General features: G+C 48.1%; 1 protein-coding gene across 4 annotated transcripts in view; it reads left to right on the top strand.

Moving 5' to 3' along the window:
* Window positions 1-17,929, top strand: part of SLCO2B1 (solute carrier organic anion transporter family member 2B1) — a 66,771-nt gene that overhangs the window by 22,760 nt on the left and 26,082 nt on the right. For all 4 annotated transcript variants that reach the window (XM_019037343.4, XM_019037344.3, XM_019037347.4 and 1 more), the window contains exon 8: window positions 14,302-14,404. In XM_019037343.4, the coding sequence (XP_018892888.1) occupies window positions 14,302-14,404 (103 nt within the window). The remainder of the gene's footprint in view (window positions 1-14,301; window positions 14,405-17,929) is intronic.

Consider the following 17,929-nt stretch of genomic DNA (forward strand, 5'->3'; position numbering starts at 1 on the left):
TATTTTTTGAGACAGAGTCTTACCCTATTGCCCAGGCTAGATCTCGGCTCACCACAACCTCCAACTCCCAGGTTCAAGTGATTCTCCCGCCTCAGCCTCCCAAATAGCTGGGATTACAGGTGTGTGCCACCATGCCTGGCTAATTTTGTATTTTTAGTAGAGATGGCGTTTCACCATGTTGGCCAGGCTGGTCTCGAACCCCTAACCTCAGGTGATCTGCCCGCCTCAGCCTCCCAAAGTGCTGGGATTACAGGAGTGAGCCACCGTGCCAGGCCTAAAAGTTTAATTACAAGCCAGTAATGTCAAGTTCATTAATTTTTTTAATACTTATACACATTTCATTACATTCTGAAAATTTGTGCATTAGATTTCCTCCTTCTCAAGTATGGGAGGTGGCTGTTGAGAAATCATAGACAATCATAAATTAAGTAACTTACTTGTTGCTAAGTAATTCTAATTTCAAAGGGACAATTTATAAAAATCCTGTTGAATGTTTTTGCTGCAAGAGCATTTCTGTGGCAGGTTGATGCATTTGAATATGTTTGGAGAGGGTGGGGGCAGGGAGAGAAATGAGACAGCTCTGATGGTGGTCCAGGCCAGGTGGAAGCCATGCATTGGCAGTGAGGGGATAGAGGTGCATCTGGGAGCTACCCAGGTTGGGGACTGCACATAGCTGCCCTGCTATGGGATGTCCCCAAGACAGTGATGAGTTGGGCTGATGCTGGGATTGGGTGCAGCTGTCTCAGAGGCAGGGGGAAGCAGCTGCCAGGGAGTGAGCAGTTTCAGGGGAAGAAGACAGTTTGGAACTACAGATGGGCCTTTCTGATTCTGCCTAGTTCAGGCCAAAGTTTCGAGAAGATGAAATTCCTAGAACTTAAAGGTGGAGTGATGTTTATAAAGGAAAGAGAGAGAGCCTATATTGCTGGTTACAGATGATCTCCAAATTGAGTCCTAAATTTGAACAGAGAAGAATGCCAGTTGAGCCACGGGTGGGATAGGTGACAGAAGCAAAGTTTAGGGGTGGGAGACCACGCTGGGCTCTGTCACATGCCAGTCATGTGACCTTGAGCAGCAAGCCACTTCCCCATTCTGTGCTGCTGTGTAAGATGCTGAGGTTAGGTTCCTGGAGCAATATCCTGTGCGCCTCAGATTCTGAGAATGCACGAGTCCTTGAGTTGGAGCTGCTATGATTCAGAGACTCAAATTTTAAGAGCTGTGTCTCTATGATGCTTTGAAACCCTGGCTCCCCAGCTGTGAACCTGTCTGGCTGTCTGGATTCATTCTGTCAGCACACTGGGGATGGGGAGTGGGGAGGGAAGGGGGTGAGAGGTTCTTTAAAAAGAAACAAGGGCTGAGAACATGATGATCTGCTTCCAGCAGCTCTCAGGCAATAAATATTGATGTGGGAGGAATTGTTCCTCCACCTCCCTGAGGCTGCCTTGGCCGGGTCTGCTTGCAGTAACGCTGGTTGGCCTGGCCCAGGAGGGCCACCAATGAGGAGTTGAATAAACCAGGAGCAAAGGCCCAATGAGGCTGAACTGGCTGCCAGAAAGTCCAGGCCCCCAGACATGGGATGTGTATCTTCTGCAGGGCGAGAGAATGGGCAAGAGGAGAAAGTGAAGGGCAGAGCTAACTCTGAAATCTCACCAGGCGTCCCCTCCCAGGCTCAGGGCTCAGGGGTCCCCTAAATACCCTCTTAGAAGTAAATGCTGTTTTTAAAGGTATCCAGGAGATTGGCAGTATGTAATACAAGAATTATGTGCCCCCGAGAAGGTTTCTGGCCTCAGTGTCTCTATCTGTCTAATGGGCAGCAGATCAGACAAGGTCTGTCGGCTCTGACAGGTTCAAGGCCATCTCCTCTAAATGACTCACTGTCTCTGGAGAAATATGTGAGCATTTTCACAAGGGAAAAGAGGGGTGCATTCCACAGCCCCTGCCCCGAGGAGGTCTGAGAAGGTGAAGGAAGGCCAGATGCAGAGAGACGGGGAATGACAAATGACAGCTCAGATTTCTCCCATGGCCATGATTATGGGATTCTCTGCCTGGGGGGCAGGGGGCAATAGCAGTCCCCACAGAGAAGAGCAGGACATGGGATTGGGGGAGGCCATGCAGGGAATGGGAGGGGACAGGAGCCTTACTTTCTTGCCTTTGGCTCTGTCCCTGTATCTGTGGCCTCAGAGCTCAGGTGCTACCAAGAGACCCTCACAGGAGTGACCCAGGACAGGCCTCACCTCCCTCTAGGCCTCAGTCTTCCTGTCTACAATCAGCCAGTCCCCAAGGTCCTGCTAGGCCCAAGGACTCCTGGCAGATGGCTCTGCAGGGTCTGTGGGGTAAAGATGGTCTCTTGAGGGCTCCCTGACAGATTCTTCGTCCCCATCTGTCCCTGTGGTAGTGGTGCTCCCATTCAGCCAGCAACTCTCCTGTGCCCGCCATGCCCTCTGGTCCTTCTGACAACCTGCCCTTGGGACTGGGTCAGGGGCTCAGAGGATCCCAGAGAGCTACTTCCTGGCAGGCAAGCCTGTGCCATGAGGACCCCTGTCCCTCTCCAGGCTCTGAGCACCACTGGACTCTGTGACCATAGAGACCAGGAGTCTGTTTGTCTGTTATTTCTGGAATATGTCTGAGAGGTTGGGATTCTAAAATTATATGGTTTTAAAGTCTGTGTTCCTAATAGAGCTTCTCAAGTACTTACATTAGCCTAAAAGTCTGTGCCTCGAATGGTCTATGACTCCCCAAATCCACATTTCTAGATGGCTGCAATTTTGGCTAAGAGTCTGTAAGCCTGTGATGTCCACTGTCTCCCAGTCGTTAACTTCCATGTTCTTCTTTGGGAGAATAGTCAGGGATGGAGGACAGGAGTGTGAGGTGGCAATGGTCCTTAAAACCCAGGGCTTAGGGCTGGTCTATCGGGATTTGCCCAGCCAGGAGGCCTCCATTTCCCTGGGACTTTGTGTCTCCATGGCAGCATCTGTGAGTTCTGAGGTGCGCAGGCCTCCTAGTGCCCAGTGCCTCCTCTTTGCAGGCACGGCCTCTAGACCCTGATGCATCTCACTGATGGAGGGATTGGCCCATAGAGGGTTAAAGACATGTCCAGAGGTTGGACAGCACCACGGGCCCTTGCACCTGTCTGTACAAAGCCAGGTCCTGGCGCCAGAGGGCTGAGGAAAGGCTCCCCCAGACCACCAGGTCTGCACATAGAGCTTCCTTTAACATCGAAGAGGCTTGAGGCCCTGTTGGGGCAATCTGCTTGAGTGGTTTTTCGAATTGAACCCCCAGAACCCCAAGGGTACCATCATAGGGAGGAGGAGGAGGGGCATCACCGAGCAGGGCTAAGGGCCTTCCACCCCTCTACACACACACACACACACACACACACACACTTCAGTCCAAGTAGTTCTACTATTTTGTGTTTTTATACCTGTCTAAAGACTAAATCTAAAGAGTAAGATTTCAGTTGGGAAAAGGGTTCTGTTCCTAAAAACCAGCTGAGCTAGTCCAATACTGCCATTTGTCAGAGGAGACTGAGGCTAAAGAAGGGATGAAAGGTAGCTGATCAGGCCCAAGAGGCACCATGCAAGCTTCCTTGGTGTCTAAGGCATCCTGCAGTGGCAGGGACAGGGCTAGACATGGCAGGGGTTAGACACATGTCATGCTGGAGGCCTGCTGACTTCAGTAGGGATGGCACCATGCTCGAGGGGCTGAAGAAAAGACCCGGAGTCAGCAAACAAGACATAGGGTTTATTGAGGGAACTTACATACAGGGTGGTCCAGTGGTGGTGGGCTGGACAGAGAATCACTACCATTTGTAAAAACCATGCAAATTATATGGCACCCTCCACCTGGCAACCTTCACTTAACCCGAAACAAAGGGCCTTGATCCTTCATACACCCTGTGTTTCATGGGATGAGCCAGGGGTTCAGATGTTCTTCATAAATAAGAAATGAATTTCTGGGTTGGCCACTCCCAGATTCCTTAGCTCAGAACTCCAAATGAGGCTGGGTGTGGTGGCTCACACCTGTAATCTCAGCACTTTAGGAGGCTGAGGCAGGCACATCACTTGAGGTCAGGAGTTCGAGACTGGCCTGACCAAATGGTGAAACCCGTCTCTACTAAAAATATAAAAATTAGCTGGCTGTGGTGGCGTGCACCTGTAGCCCCAGCTATTTGGGAGGCTGAGGCAGGAGAATCCCTAGAACCTGGGAGGCAGAGGTTGCAGTGAGCCAAGATTACATCACTGCACTCCAGCCTAGACGACAGAGCAAGATTCCATCTCAAAAAAAAAAAAAAAAAAAAAAAAAAAACTCCAAACGCAAGTTCTGTTTAGACCAGTCATTCTCAGGGTATGCTTAAGAAGCTAGTCCTGTCAGGTGCATCTACCATGCAATATGGTGGCCGCACCATACCAGCCAGGCTCTGCTACTTACTAATTCCGAAATCTGTAAAATGGGTATAACCATAACATCTGCATCTCGGGGTCTTTATAAGAATGAAGTGAGGCAAAGTGGTGAGGTGGGCAGTTCAGTGCCAAAGCGCAGGCACAGTAAACAGGAGTGCTTGTTCTTGGCATCTTTCTCCGAGCAGGCCAGCTCTTAAGGGGAAAACTAAGAGAAAAAGTGCCTTTTTTCTAAACTTGTATGCTTTTCCTTTTTACATGTTTTTTAACTTTTTTATTTTTTAAATTTGGTTTTTCAACTGACAAGTAAAAATTATATGTGTTTATGGTGGAACATGATGTTTTGATCTATGTATGCATTGGGGAGTGGATAAATCAAGCTGTTTAGCACATGCCTTACCTCACTTACTTATCTTTTTGTGTGCGTGGTGAGAACACTTAAAACCTACTTTCTTAGCAATTTGCAAGTGTGCAATATATTGTTATTAACTGGACTCATCATGATGTACAATAGATTGCCTGAACTTATTTCTCCAGTCTAACTGAAATTTTGTATCCTTTGACTAACCACTTGCTCTGGTAACTTCCCTTCTGCTTTTTGCTTCTATGAGTTTGGCTTTTTTATATTCCACACCAAGGTGAGAACATGCAGTATTTGTCTTTCTGTGCCTGGCTTATTTCACTTAACATGATGTCCTTAGGTTCACCCAGGTTTTCACAATGACAGGATTTCCTTCTTTTTTAAAGCCAAATAGTATTCCATTGTGTATACATACTACATTTTCTTTATCCATTCATCCATTGATGGACTCTTTGGTTGAATCCATATCTTGGCTACTGTGAATGGTGCTGCAATAAGCGTGAGAGTGCAGATCTCTCTCCTTTCTTTCATTTAAATACATTCTTTTATTTGAAAATTTGTGTTTTTTCATTTTCTTTTTAAAAATGTTTTCATTTTTAATTTTTATGGGTGCATAGGTGTGTATGTTTATTGGATACATGAGATTTTTTTTTTTTTTTTTGAGACAGAGTCTCTCTCTCTCTCTGTTGCCCAGGCTGGAGTACAGTGGTGCGATCTTGGCTCACTGCAACCTCTGCCCCCAGGGTTCAAGCAATTCTCCTGCCTCAGCCTTCTGAGTAGCTGGGATTACAGGTGCCCGCCACCATACCCAGCTAATTTTTGTATTTTTAGTAGAGACAGGGTTTTACCATGTAGGCCAGGCTGGTCCCCAACTCCTGACCTCAGATCCACCCCCCTCAGCCTCCCAAAGTGCTGGGATTATAGGCGTGAGCCACTGTGCCCAGCCTACATGAGATATTTTGAATTGGCATACAATGTGTAATAATTATATCAGGGTAAATGGGGTATCCAACACCTCAAGAAACAAGAAAGAATTTATCATTTCTTATTTCTTTAATTTATTTTTCAATGTATAACCAAACAATAGAATGTATCATTTCTTTGTGTTACAAATGTTCCAATTATACTCTCTTAGTTGTTGGTTTTGTTTTGTTTTGTTGAAACAGAGTCTCACTCTGTCACCCAGGCTGGAGTGCAGTGGCACAATCTTGGCTCACTGCAACCTCCACCTCCCGAGTTAAAGCAATTCTCCTACGTCATCCTCCCAAGTGGCTGGGATTACAGGCTCCAGGCTCCATGTTGGCCAGGCTGGTCTTGAACTCCTGGCCTCAAGTGATCTGCCTGCCTTGGCCTCCCAAAGTGTTGGGGTTACAGGTGTGAGCCACCATACCTGGCCCTGGTCCCTCTCTTAGTTATTTTTATTTATTTATTTATTTATTTATTTTGAAATGGAGTCTCTCTCTGTCACCCAGGCTGGAGTGCAGTAGCGCAATCTTGGCTCACTGCAACCTCTGTCTCTCGGGCTCAAGTAATTTGCCTGTCTCAGCCTCCCAAGTATCTGGAATACAGGCATGCACCACAATGCCTGACAAATATTTGTAGTTTTAGTAGAGACGGGGTTTCGCCATGTTGGCCAGGCTGGCCTCGAACTCCTGACCTTAGATGATCCACCTGCCTCTGCCTCCCAAAGTGTCTTAGTTATTTTTAAGTGTATAATAAATCCAGCTCTGTCTCTCTTTAATATACTGATTTCATTTCCTTTGGCTATATACCCAGTAGTGGATTGTTAGATCCGAAGTTTCTATTTTTAACTTTTGGGGGAAACTCCATACTGTTTTCCATGATGGCTGTGCTAAATTACACCCCTACCAACAGGGTGCAAGTGTGCCCTTTTCTCCACAGCCTCCCCAGCACTTGTTATCTATCATATTTTTTATAATAGCCATTCTATTCTATTTCAATATATTATATGGTATCTATACACATTCAGGTGTGAGATGATATCCCACTGTGTTTGCATATGCTTTTCTATATCCTACTTGCACTATAGTCTATAAAAGGTTTGAGACAGCTCACACCACACAAAGGTACAGTACTACAACAGTAGGAATTAGGTTAACATTTATTACTTACTCTGTACCATGCAATGTTCTAAGACCTTTGTATGGATGATCTCATTTAGTCCCCATAACCCACCTGTGAAGTAGATATAGTTATTACCCCCATCTTATACCAGAGGGACTTGGGTAACAGAGATTAAGTAACCTGGTCACATAGCTAGTAAATGGTGAAACCAATCAATTAAGGCTAAGGAGCAGGAAAAATATAAATAAGAGTGAAAGGTTTTCAGAATGAGAGAGAAAAACATAAATGCATGGACCCATAAAGATTAATTCAGTTGATACCATTGAGCCATTTATTTGGTTCTGAGGTTTCTGGTAGCCAAAGGGAAAAGAAGCATGGCCAGTGGCATGAATCTCATTAAAAGAAAGCCGGGGCCGGTTGCCGTGGCTCACACCTGTAATCCCAGCAGTTTGGGAGGCTGAGGCAGGTGGATTACCTAAGGTTAGAAGCTCGAGACCTGCCTGGCCAACATGGAGAAACCCTGTCTCTACTAAAAATACGAAAAATTAGCCAGGCATGGTGGCGGGTGCCTGTAATCCCAGCTACTTGGGAGGCTGAGGCAGGAGAATCACTTGAACCCGGGAGGTGGAGGTTGCAGCGAGCCGAGATTGCATCATTGCACCACTCCAGCCTGAGTGACAGAGCAAGACTCTGCCTCAAAAAAAAAAAAGAAAAAAGAAAGCTGGGAGTGTGTTTCATTCTTCATGGAAACTCAGCTCTTGCTGAAAAACACTCTCTTTCATGGGGTGGGAGGAAGTTAAGCAGATCTCTCATCCCTGTGGCTGCTTCCCTTGGTGATATGTGAAGGAACCCGAGGCTGGCAGAGGGTTCCATACCACCCCAGAGTCCACATTGGCTCTGTGGGTCAGGGACCCTAGCCCCTGGACAAAGCCTTCTTTTAATAGGAACTTAGTTCTCACCAAGGATAGCGCCTGGATCCCTGGGGGCCCAGCAGACGGGAGGGCCTTCCATGGGCTGAGCCACACACAGCACATGGTGTCCAGCAGGCTTGCAGCAATCAGCAAAGAGCCCCCAGAGGGGAAGTTCCAGCAGCCCTCTCCATCCAGGGCTGCTGACCCAGGCAAACACAGCCCAGATGGGTCACACTGCAATCCCTGCACTGAGCAGAGGCACGTTTCCTGTTTCTGGAGCCCGTTATTACTCAGCTGTCCTCAAAACAGATGAGGGGGCAAGCGGCAGAAATCTGTGGAGAACACAGGGTCAGGAGCTAAGGACGGTTAGGGCTCCCAATAGCCACAGAATATAGCCCAAATCTCAGCCTGGCCTTCCAAACCATCCGAGTCTGGCTGTGGCCCATCTTTTGGCCCCAGCCCCTACCCCAGCCAAGCACTGCTGTAATCAGGTTGGTGTCCCCACTGCGTCCAGCACAAGACCTCCACCACCGTGCCTCTGCTTCAAATCTGCTCTCCCTTTCTATCTACCCAAACCCCAAAGCTCACTTCTCCCTGGATGCCACCCCTGACCACCCCACCCCTGAAGGTCTGTCACTCCCCTCCTGTTCCAAACCCCATGCTCTTTCACAGCAGGAGACAGGACTGACACAGGGAGACTAGAGAACCTGGGTTTGGTTTGAGAGCCTGCTCTGCCAATAACTGCTTGGGTGACACTCCCCCTTTTGGGGCCTCAGTTTCCTCTTCTGTAAAATAGGTGCAATAATAATCCCTGCACCAGACAGACCATTGTGGGAATTAAATGACATGATGGATATGAAAGTGCAGTGTAGCTGGGCGCAGTGGCTCACGCCTGTAATCTCAGCACTTTGGGATGCCAAGGCGGCCAGATCACCTGAGGTCAGGAGTTCGAGACCAGCCTGCCCAACATGGTGAAACCCTGTCTCTACTAAAAATACAAAATTAGCCAGGTGTGGTGGCATGTGCTTATAGTCTCAGCTACTCGGGAGGCTGAGACAGGAGAATTGCTTGAACCTGGGAGGCGGAGGTTACAGTGAGCTGAGATTGCACCACTGCACTCCAATCTGGGGGACACAGCAAGGCTCTGTTAAAAAAAAAAAAAAAGTGCAATGTAGACCAAATAGGAATGTACACGTGGGAGCAGACGACATTGTGGTTGTTTCTACTCTTTATGAGAACAAGGAACCCAAGCAAGGAACTCAGAAGATTCTGCTTACCCTGCCCCTTCCTGGTAAAAAATGTTGGGAAGTGATCAGTCTGTCCCCAGCCTGTTCTCCTGCTTCCTGGGGCAGCACTCACTCCAGCACTCTCTCTCAGCTGTCCAGGACCCTCCCACCACTGTGGCATCCCTCCCAGATCACTCTCCCAGAGCTCAGACGGGACTCAGAAAGGAGCAAGGATTCACTGATTCTCTTTAAGGCAGCATGTCCAAAAGAAATGTTATATGAACCACATATGTAATTCTAATTTTTTTTGTCCACATGCAAAAGTAAAAGAAATTAATTTTAATAATACATTTTATTTAAACCACTATATCTAAAATATTCTTATTTTAACATATAATAGTAAGAAATTAATGATGAAACATTTTCCTTTTTTCATACTAAGTCTTCAAAATGCGATGTGTATTTTATGCCTACAGCACATCTCAATTTGGACTGGCCATATTTCAATTGCTTAGAGCCATGCGTGACAGGTGGCTGCTGTATGAGACAGTGCAGCTCTAAGGTATAAATGAATAATCCACACAGGCTGCCTTACCCAAAAAAATAAGACATGGTAGGATTTCAGTTTCCTTCAGATCACACCACAAAGATGCCTCCTAATTCTCCAGTCCCGCATCAGGGCTGTCTGACTCAGGGGGCTAGTGGATAAAGTATGAGTTGTTTTTTTTTCTTTTTTTTTTGAGTCAAGGTGTTGCTCTGTCACCTAGGCTAGAGTGCAGTGGTGCCATCATAGCTTACTGTAGCCTTGGACTCCTGGGCTCAAGTGATGCTTCCACCTGAGCCTCTTGAGTAGCTGGGACCACAGGTGCATGTCACCATGCCCAGCTAATTTTAAAATTTTTGTCGAAATGGGGTCTTACTATGTTGCCCAGGCCAGTCTCAAACTCCTGGCGTCAAGCAATCCTGCTGCCTTGGCCTCCCAAAATGCTGGAATTACAGGTGTGAGCTCAGTCAAAGCATGAGTTTTCTACTCAGGCAAGCTTGAGCTCGGATCTGAGTCCTGCCACTCTCTAGTTATGTGATGCTGAACAAGTTGCCTACATTCAGAACTTGTTTGCTCATGTGTGAAGGAGTGTAGGACTTGCTGGCAGGTCCCAGCAAAGATGGAGCAGGCTCATGTGTGCGTAGCTACCAGCCCATATACCAGTGGCCTGGCATGTCCTGGAAAGGTAGTTCCGCTAGCGCTGGTGTGCTCTGAGGACCCTTTGCCTGTCTCGGAACCATCAGCAGTTCAAGAACTCCCTGGCGGCATGATGGCATCTCCTCTTGCTTTCATTTTTTCCCCCAAAAGCCTGGCATTGGCTACACCCACTGCTGGTTAGAACCATCTCTTGTGCTCTTCTTGCAATTGATATTTACTAGATAACCACTATTTCGCCCCAGGCCCTTGCTAGGCACAAGAGTTTGAACAGAAAACAAGATAAACGTGAATCCTGCTCTTGCAGAGCTCAGGGTCCAGCAGGGGAGAAAGATGTCAAATAAGGTTTGCCTCAGACCTAAAGCATGTATAAAATAGACATTCTTTATTTTACTTGAAAATCAACTTAATTTCTACTCTGAATGCCCATCCTGCCAGATCATTAAGAAATTCAATCTCAGCCTTTCTCAGAGCTCTCTGACCAAGGTGAAGCAAAGGTCCTGTGTCTTATACAGTGCTCAAGCACCAGGGAGGCCCCCCAGCAGACATCAGCATCAGCCCACTGTGGTCACTATGGTGATGTCCACTTGCCATCCTGGCCCATATGGTTCCCTTACCATGCTTGGAGCAGAGTCTTGGTGAGGCTGGGAACCTAGGAGCCCAGCCTCCGTAGGTCAGCCTGCATCCTGCCACTTGGAGGTGAATTGCTTCCGTGGGCCCTATCTCAGAGGGTACGTGGCTCCTCGCTGCTCATGGAACCCACAGACTGCTCTGTCTCTGCCCCATCCTCTTTTCCAGGCTTTATTTTAGGGAAGATGGTATTCTTTTCCCCTCATCCTCAGAGCCTTCCCCATCTACTCACACCCACCACAACACCCAGCAGAATCTTCTCAAGGGACTCAAGCTCTGGAGACAAAAGACAGGAAGGGAAATCTTGCAATCCATTACTGCTTTCTGCCATGCCACAAATATCCCCTGAGGACAGGAAACCTAGAGCCTGCTCCCTGCTGGAATGAAAGAAGAAAGAAGAAAGGGAAAAAAAGCCCAAGGGAACACACACATGAATTAATATTTGAATGAATCGTCCTGCTGGGACAGGCCAGCCTTGAGCCAGCCAGCATCAGGAAGCCAGGTTGGGGAGGCATGGAACAAGGGACCCCCCAAAGTGGTGGCTGACATGAAGGTTCTGAAATGTGGGGAAATCCAGCATTTGCCTCATGATGATCTCAGAAAAAATGAGATGGGAGAAGAAAGAGAAAGTGTCAGACCCAACCAGAGTGTGAGTCCTGTAGGAACCTCACAGGCAACATGGGAAGAGGAGGCAGAACCAGGAAGCCCAAATGAGTGCTCTCCAGCCCAGCAGGTCCTTCCCTATGGCCCATGGCATCCTGGCCCTGGACGTGGGGAAGCCTTGCCTGCGCACTCCTAGTTACAGGGAGCTCGCTTCCTCCCAGGGTAGCCTCTTCCAAACTGCTGTCCACACTGGGTATAAGTCTTTTTTTTTTTTTTTTTTGTGAAACAGGGTCTCACTCTATCGCCCAGGCTGGAGTGCAGTGGCATGATCTCAGCTCACTGCAACTGTTACCAGAAAGGGGTCTGAATCCAGACCCCAAGAGAGGGTTCTTGGCTCTCACACAAGAAAGAATTCGGGGCAAGTCCGCAGAGTAAAGTGAGAGCAAGTTTATTAAGAAAGTAAAGGAATAAAGAATGGCTACTCCATAGGCAGAGCAGGGTGTTCCCGAAAGTAAGAGGAGGAACGCGTCCACCCTAGCTACAATACATGTTTATATATAGAATGAAAAAAGATCATGGGGAGATGTGCTCTGCTACAAGAGTTTGTGATCAAGGATTTTCTTAATCACTATATTGTGCAAGAATCGATATTATTATATTTAAAGCAAAATTAGAAATGCTTCTGTTCTCCAGACATTGGGCTATCAGGACACTCCTAAGTCTGGGTCTATTTAGTAAACATGATCAATCTGTTCCCTTAACCGTAAACATCTAGAGGCTAAGAATGCCTGACTTTCTGGGAATGCAGCCCAGCAAGTCCCAGCCTCATTTTTCCTACCCCTCAGTCAAGATGGAGTTGTTCTGATTCTAACGCCTCTGACAAAATCTCCATCTCCCTGGCTCAAATGATCCTCCCTCCTCAGCCTCTTGAGTAGCTGGGACTACTGGTGTGTGCCACCACACCTGGCTGATTTTTTTTTTTTTTTGAGATGGAGTCTCGCTCTGTGGCCCAGGCTGGAGTGCAGTGGTACGATCTCAGCTCACTACAACCTCCGCCTCCCAGGTTCAAGTGATCTTCCTGCCTCAGCCCCCCTAGTAGCTGGGATTACAGGCATGCGCCACCATGCCTGGCTAATTTTTGTATTTTTAGTAGAGACAGGGTTTAGTCACATTGGCCAGGCTGATCTTGAACTCCTGACCTCAGGTGATCCACTGGCCTCACCCTCCCAAAGTGCTGAGATTACAGGTGTGAGCCACCACGCCCGACTGATTTTTTTTTTAATTTTTATTTTTAGTAGAGACAAGGTTTCGCCATGTTGCCCAGGCTGGTCTTGAACTCCTGGGCTCAAGCGATCCTCCCACCTCAGGCTCCCAAAGTGCTGGGACTACAGCCGCGAACCATCACACCCGGCCTAGGCATAAGTCTTCTTCCAGCGAATTTTTTGCTTTTAATTCTAACCTCAGCCTACATAGCAAAATAACTAAATTACACTCCACTTGCTCACTTGTATTCAAATGACCCTGTGCCCATAGCAACTTCTCCAAGATTTAGTTTCCTCATCTAAAAAGTGTGCACAGTAATAGTACCTGCCTCACACAGTTTTGTGTTAGAGAAATGTAGGTAGAGTACTCTGGGCCCTTGGCCTTGGTTGCCGCCTTCCTTCAGGGTGTACCAGTGAAGTGCTCAGGCTCTGGAGCCAAGCTGTCTGGATTCAAATCCTAGCTGGACCACTTATTATCTGTGTGAAATAAGTTGAAATAAGTTATTTTCTCTCTGTGTCTCAGTTTTATCACCTGACAAAAAGGGATTATTATGGTATCTACTTCATTATTTAAAAATGATTTTTGACTCTTATTTCCTTCTCCAAGTTGTTGGTAGGGACGTATATACTTCAGGAGGTTGTGAGGTTTCAGTAAGTTATGCATTAGTCATTAGAACAGTGCCCAGCATACAGTAAGTGCTTAGTAGGCATTAACCATTATTTATCATTATTTCCTTTCTTATTTCTGACAATCAGAAGATGGTGATTGTGCCCCCTCCCTCCACACACATGATATTCTCTTCCCCTCTTTTTCAAGAGTTGCACATGGGCCGTCCCCACCCAGGTGGAGGGACATACTCCAGGGTGTCCATGGAAATCTTCACAGCTTGGACCCAAAGCTGAGCCCATCCTCTGGGTGTGGCCTGATTCATCCAAGAGGAGCAGTGACAGTGGGAGTGGAGATTGACTGGATTGGTGTGTTAGTGTTTTGGGTAACATTGGTGGTGATGATGGCAGTGGCGATGGAGATGAGGCTGGTGATACTGATCTTGGTGAAGACAGTGGTAGTGATGATGATGTTAGAGACAGTGATAATGATATTGATGATTCTGATCATCATCATGGTGGTAGTGATTCTGAAGGTTCAGGTGACAGTGATAATGATGATTGTGCTGGTGGTGGTGATCACGACAGAGACAACAATAACAATCATCACATCGTGATGGTAATGTCATGACTAAATTTGTCATTTAGTCACAACGATATGGGTGATGTGAATGAGGGTGATTTAAGCTGAAAGGAATAGAAATGATGATGATGATTATGGTGGTGATTTTCCTAAAAATGGTGGTGATTATTATGATGTTAATAGTGGTCATGACAACTAACCCATGTGGATACCGGTGATGACAAAGTTTAACCACAAGAATTTTATTCATTCTTTCAAAACCACTTGTTGGGTACCTATAGGGCCAAGAACAAATGGAGCACTGCAGGCCTCAATTGCTCCTGAAGAGATGACAGGGCTCTCACCCTCTCCTCTCCAAGACCTCTCCTCCCCAGCCCACAGCCAACTCTGAGTGGGGTTGCTGGCATCCAGCGGACTGTCCTTGGTTTTGTGTCTCCTTCAGGGCAAGGACTCTCCCTCTAAGCAGAGCCCTGGGGAGTCCACAAAGAAGCAGGATGGCCTAGTCCAGATTGCACCAAACCTGACTGTGATCCAGTTCATTAAAGGTAAGTCAGCTCAGACCAGGTTATGGGGAGCCAGGGCCAGAGGGGTCTTCGAGATTGTCAGGATCCAGTCCTTCCTGCCTTTCTTGATTCATCTTCTCTACCTGCAGACCCCTCATGAGCACCATCTACTCCTTGTGAGTCTTTGCACATGCAGTCCTCTCTGCCTGGACCATCATTTTTTATTGCTTTCAAAACCTTCCCTATGGGCCAGGCACTGTGGCTCATGCCTGTAATCCCAGCACTTTGGGAGGCCGAGGTGGATGGATCACTTGAGGTCAGAAGTTTGAGACCAGACTGGCCAACATGGTTAAACCCTGTCTCTACTAAAAATACAAAAATTAGCTGGGCATGATGGCGGGCACCTGTAGTCTCAGCTGCTTGGGAGGCTGAGGCAGAAGAATCACTTGAACCTGGGAGGCAGAGGTTGCAGTGAGCCAAGATCACACCACTGCACTCCAGCAGACAGAGACTTCATTTCAAAAACAACAACAAAAAACCTTCCCTATCCCTCTAGGTCCAGCTAAAAACCCACTACTTTCCCCACATGTCCAGCTCTTCCAGCCAGCAAAGCCACTTCCTTCCCTCTTTGGTTCTCAGAACCCTTAGGGCTTCTAGATCAGTTCAGATCTGAGCCTGTGTTCCTGAATGTCAGACCTGTGCTGGCTCATCTATGACCCTTCCTCTCCTCCCACCCACTGCTGAGCCTGCAAATGGGAGGCCATCAGGAAATTGTCAAATTCCCAGACAGTGGCATGGGCGAAGAGAGCTCTGGGCTAATATCCAGAACCTGGGCTTTTGTCCCTGATCCCTGCTCCTTTCTGGGCCTCCGTTTCCCCATCTATATAGCCAGGAGTAGACTCAATGATCTAGCGTCCTTGAGGCTATGATCCTGAGACTACGAACTCAGTCTATCAGTAACCAGAGTACACATTATGACCAGGCCATTCTTTCTCAAGATTATGACCCCAGGAGCATTGATTGAGTGCCTGCCGTGTGCCCAGCTCTTACAGAGCACTGGATGGCAGGTCAGAAGACTTGGATTTGAGCCCTGCCCCTAACAGTCACCAGTGTACAATCTTAAAGAAGTTAGTTTCCTTTTCTAAATTGAGTTTCCTCATCTGGAAGATTGGGTCAATAATCCTTGCTCTGCCTGTCTCAAGGGCTATTATGAGAATCAAATGAGATGAAACATGGAAAGCCTCTTTATGCTATTAAAAAAACTGTACTTATATATAAGGTACAATTATTTCAATTATTACTCTTGTTCCACCGTTATTCTGACCATGCCCTAGGATAGTAAATTGAGCTGCCTGTGGTTTAGGAGGGCATGTCCACAGGAGTTGCCTCATAGTCCTTACTGAGGATTTCTGCAACAGGAAGGAATTAGGCCTATTCTTGGGAAGAGCTTCCTAAGATTTGATGTTGGGGCAGGACATGGTGGCTCACACCTGTAATCCCAGCAGTTTGGGGGACCAAGGCAGGAGGACCTCTTGAGCCCAGGAGTTTGAGACCAACCAGGACAACATAAGGAGACCCTGCCTCTACAAAAATAAAAATAAAAAATAAATAAAGAATTAGCCGGGCTTGGTGGTGCATGCCTGTGGTCCAGGCTACTGGGGAGGCTGAGGTGGGAGGATCGCTTGAACCTGGGAGTTTGAGGCTGCAATGAGCTGTGATCTGGCCGCTGCGCTCCACCTGGGTGACTGAGAGAAACCCTGTCTGAAAAAAAAAAAAAAAAAAAAAAGACTTGATGTTGGGATATCGGTAATCTAGCCCCCAGTTTTTTCAGCATTCCCAGGGAAAGAGAGGGCTTGGATTCCGTGCATGGTGCTGGGCCTAGACGCAGCGGCCGGCCGGGACTCCCTAGCCTCAGGCCACCCCCAGATGCTATTAGGCCCCCGGCACTCTGCGCTGCTGAATTGCTTATTAATCACTGTTTGGGCTTCTGCCTGGAGGGAAGCTTCTGAAATTGGAACCTAGAGCAAGTGTTCTAGGCCAGATTGTCTCTGGTGGTTTCAGCTTCTACATGAGCCTGGAGGGAATCAGGGCAGGGGTGCCCTCAGGCCCTGTGGCTGGTGAGCCAGCCTGGCTTCTGCTGAGCTCCAGGGGCCAGTCTGACTCTAGGGCCTGGCCTTGACCACCTGGTGTCACAGGGAAGGCCGAGGGAGGAGGAACCATGGTCCTTCAGCTGGAGGTGCCCTATACTCTTGGGGAAAGATAATCCCTGAGCTAGGAAAGGCCCCTGTCAGATGGGGGAGACAGTCTCTGAGCTGGGGGAAGCCCCTGTCTAATGTGAGAGATACAATCTCTCTGATGGAGGATACGTAGTCCCTGAATGGAGCGAGACCCTGCCTTGTCTGATGGAAAAAACCTGACCTCTGTGATGGAGAAGGCCCCTGTCTGATAAGGGAGACGTAGTCCTTGAACTAGAGGAGGTTCCTGGGGGAGACATTGCCCTTGAGTTAAGGGAAGCCCCTACCTAATTGGAAGAAGCATAGTCCCTAGACTGAGGGAGAACCTGTTCTATTTGACAGAGGATACCTGGCCTCTAGCTGGGTGAGGCTCCTGGCTGATGAGGAAGACAGTCACTGACTTGAGGGAGGCCCTGGCTTGTCTGATGGGGGAGACACTGTGCTGTGCTAAGGGAAGCCCTGTCTCATGGCAAAGATCTGCCTCAGAGCTGGAGATGGGCCCTGGAATTCCCCTGCAGGTAGACCTATCTTAGTGAAAGGCATAGCCTCTGCCCTCCAGGAATTTTCCATCTATTCCGGCGCCATGCTGTGGATGCTGAGGAGAGATGGGGGATGGCTACAAAGCACACTGCAGTGATCAGTGCAGGAGAATGGACTGGAAGCAATCCATGAGATGGAGCCCTCTGGAGTCAGGCAGCCAGAGAGGCACAGGATGGGGGAGGGAGGATAGAGGGGAGGATGGACCTTGTACTAGGAGCCAGGAGACCCTAGGAAACTCCTGGCCTTAAACCGGCCTCTGGATGAACTTGGTCGAGCCCCTGTCCCTCTCTAGACTCTACCATGCAGTAGGGGCACCTGTACAACCTGGACCATGCCAGATTGAAATTCATGGCTCAATATAAGGCCTCAGATGCCCTGGCCAGAGCAGCTTATGGCAAGAAGGCTGAGCAGCTACCTGGGGTCAGAGCGAGCCTCATACCTCTTCATTCAAATGCTAGTTAAATGCATGGTGTGCAGCAAGGAACCAGGGACAGAAGGCAGACCTGGCACAGAAAAGAGGGGGAATTCCACAGCCCCCACCCACCCTCCTGAACTGTTTGTTTTTATTTTCTGGCTCCCAAGGAAACAGATCCTAGCCTGGCCCAGGGGGCTAGGGAACCAGCTGGCTTGGCCCTGCTCTGAGGACAGACAGAAATCTTCCCATGACAGAGGCCCTGGTCCTGCTGCTGCAGGAACAGAAGGAGCCCCCACCTGGCCCAGAGAATCCCCATGGCCCTACCAGCCCAGCCTGGCAAGTGGTTTGCTCCTCTCCCTCCATACCTTGTATTTGACT

Source organism: Gorilla gorilla, chromosome 9 (assembly GCF_029281585.2).
Source record: "Gorilla gorilla gorilla isolate KB3781 chromosome 9, NHGRI_mGorGor1-v2.1_pri, whole genome shotgun sequence".
Lineage (NCBI taxonomy): Eukaryota > Metazoa > Chordata > Mammalia > Primates > Hominidae > Gorilla > Gorilla gorilla.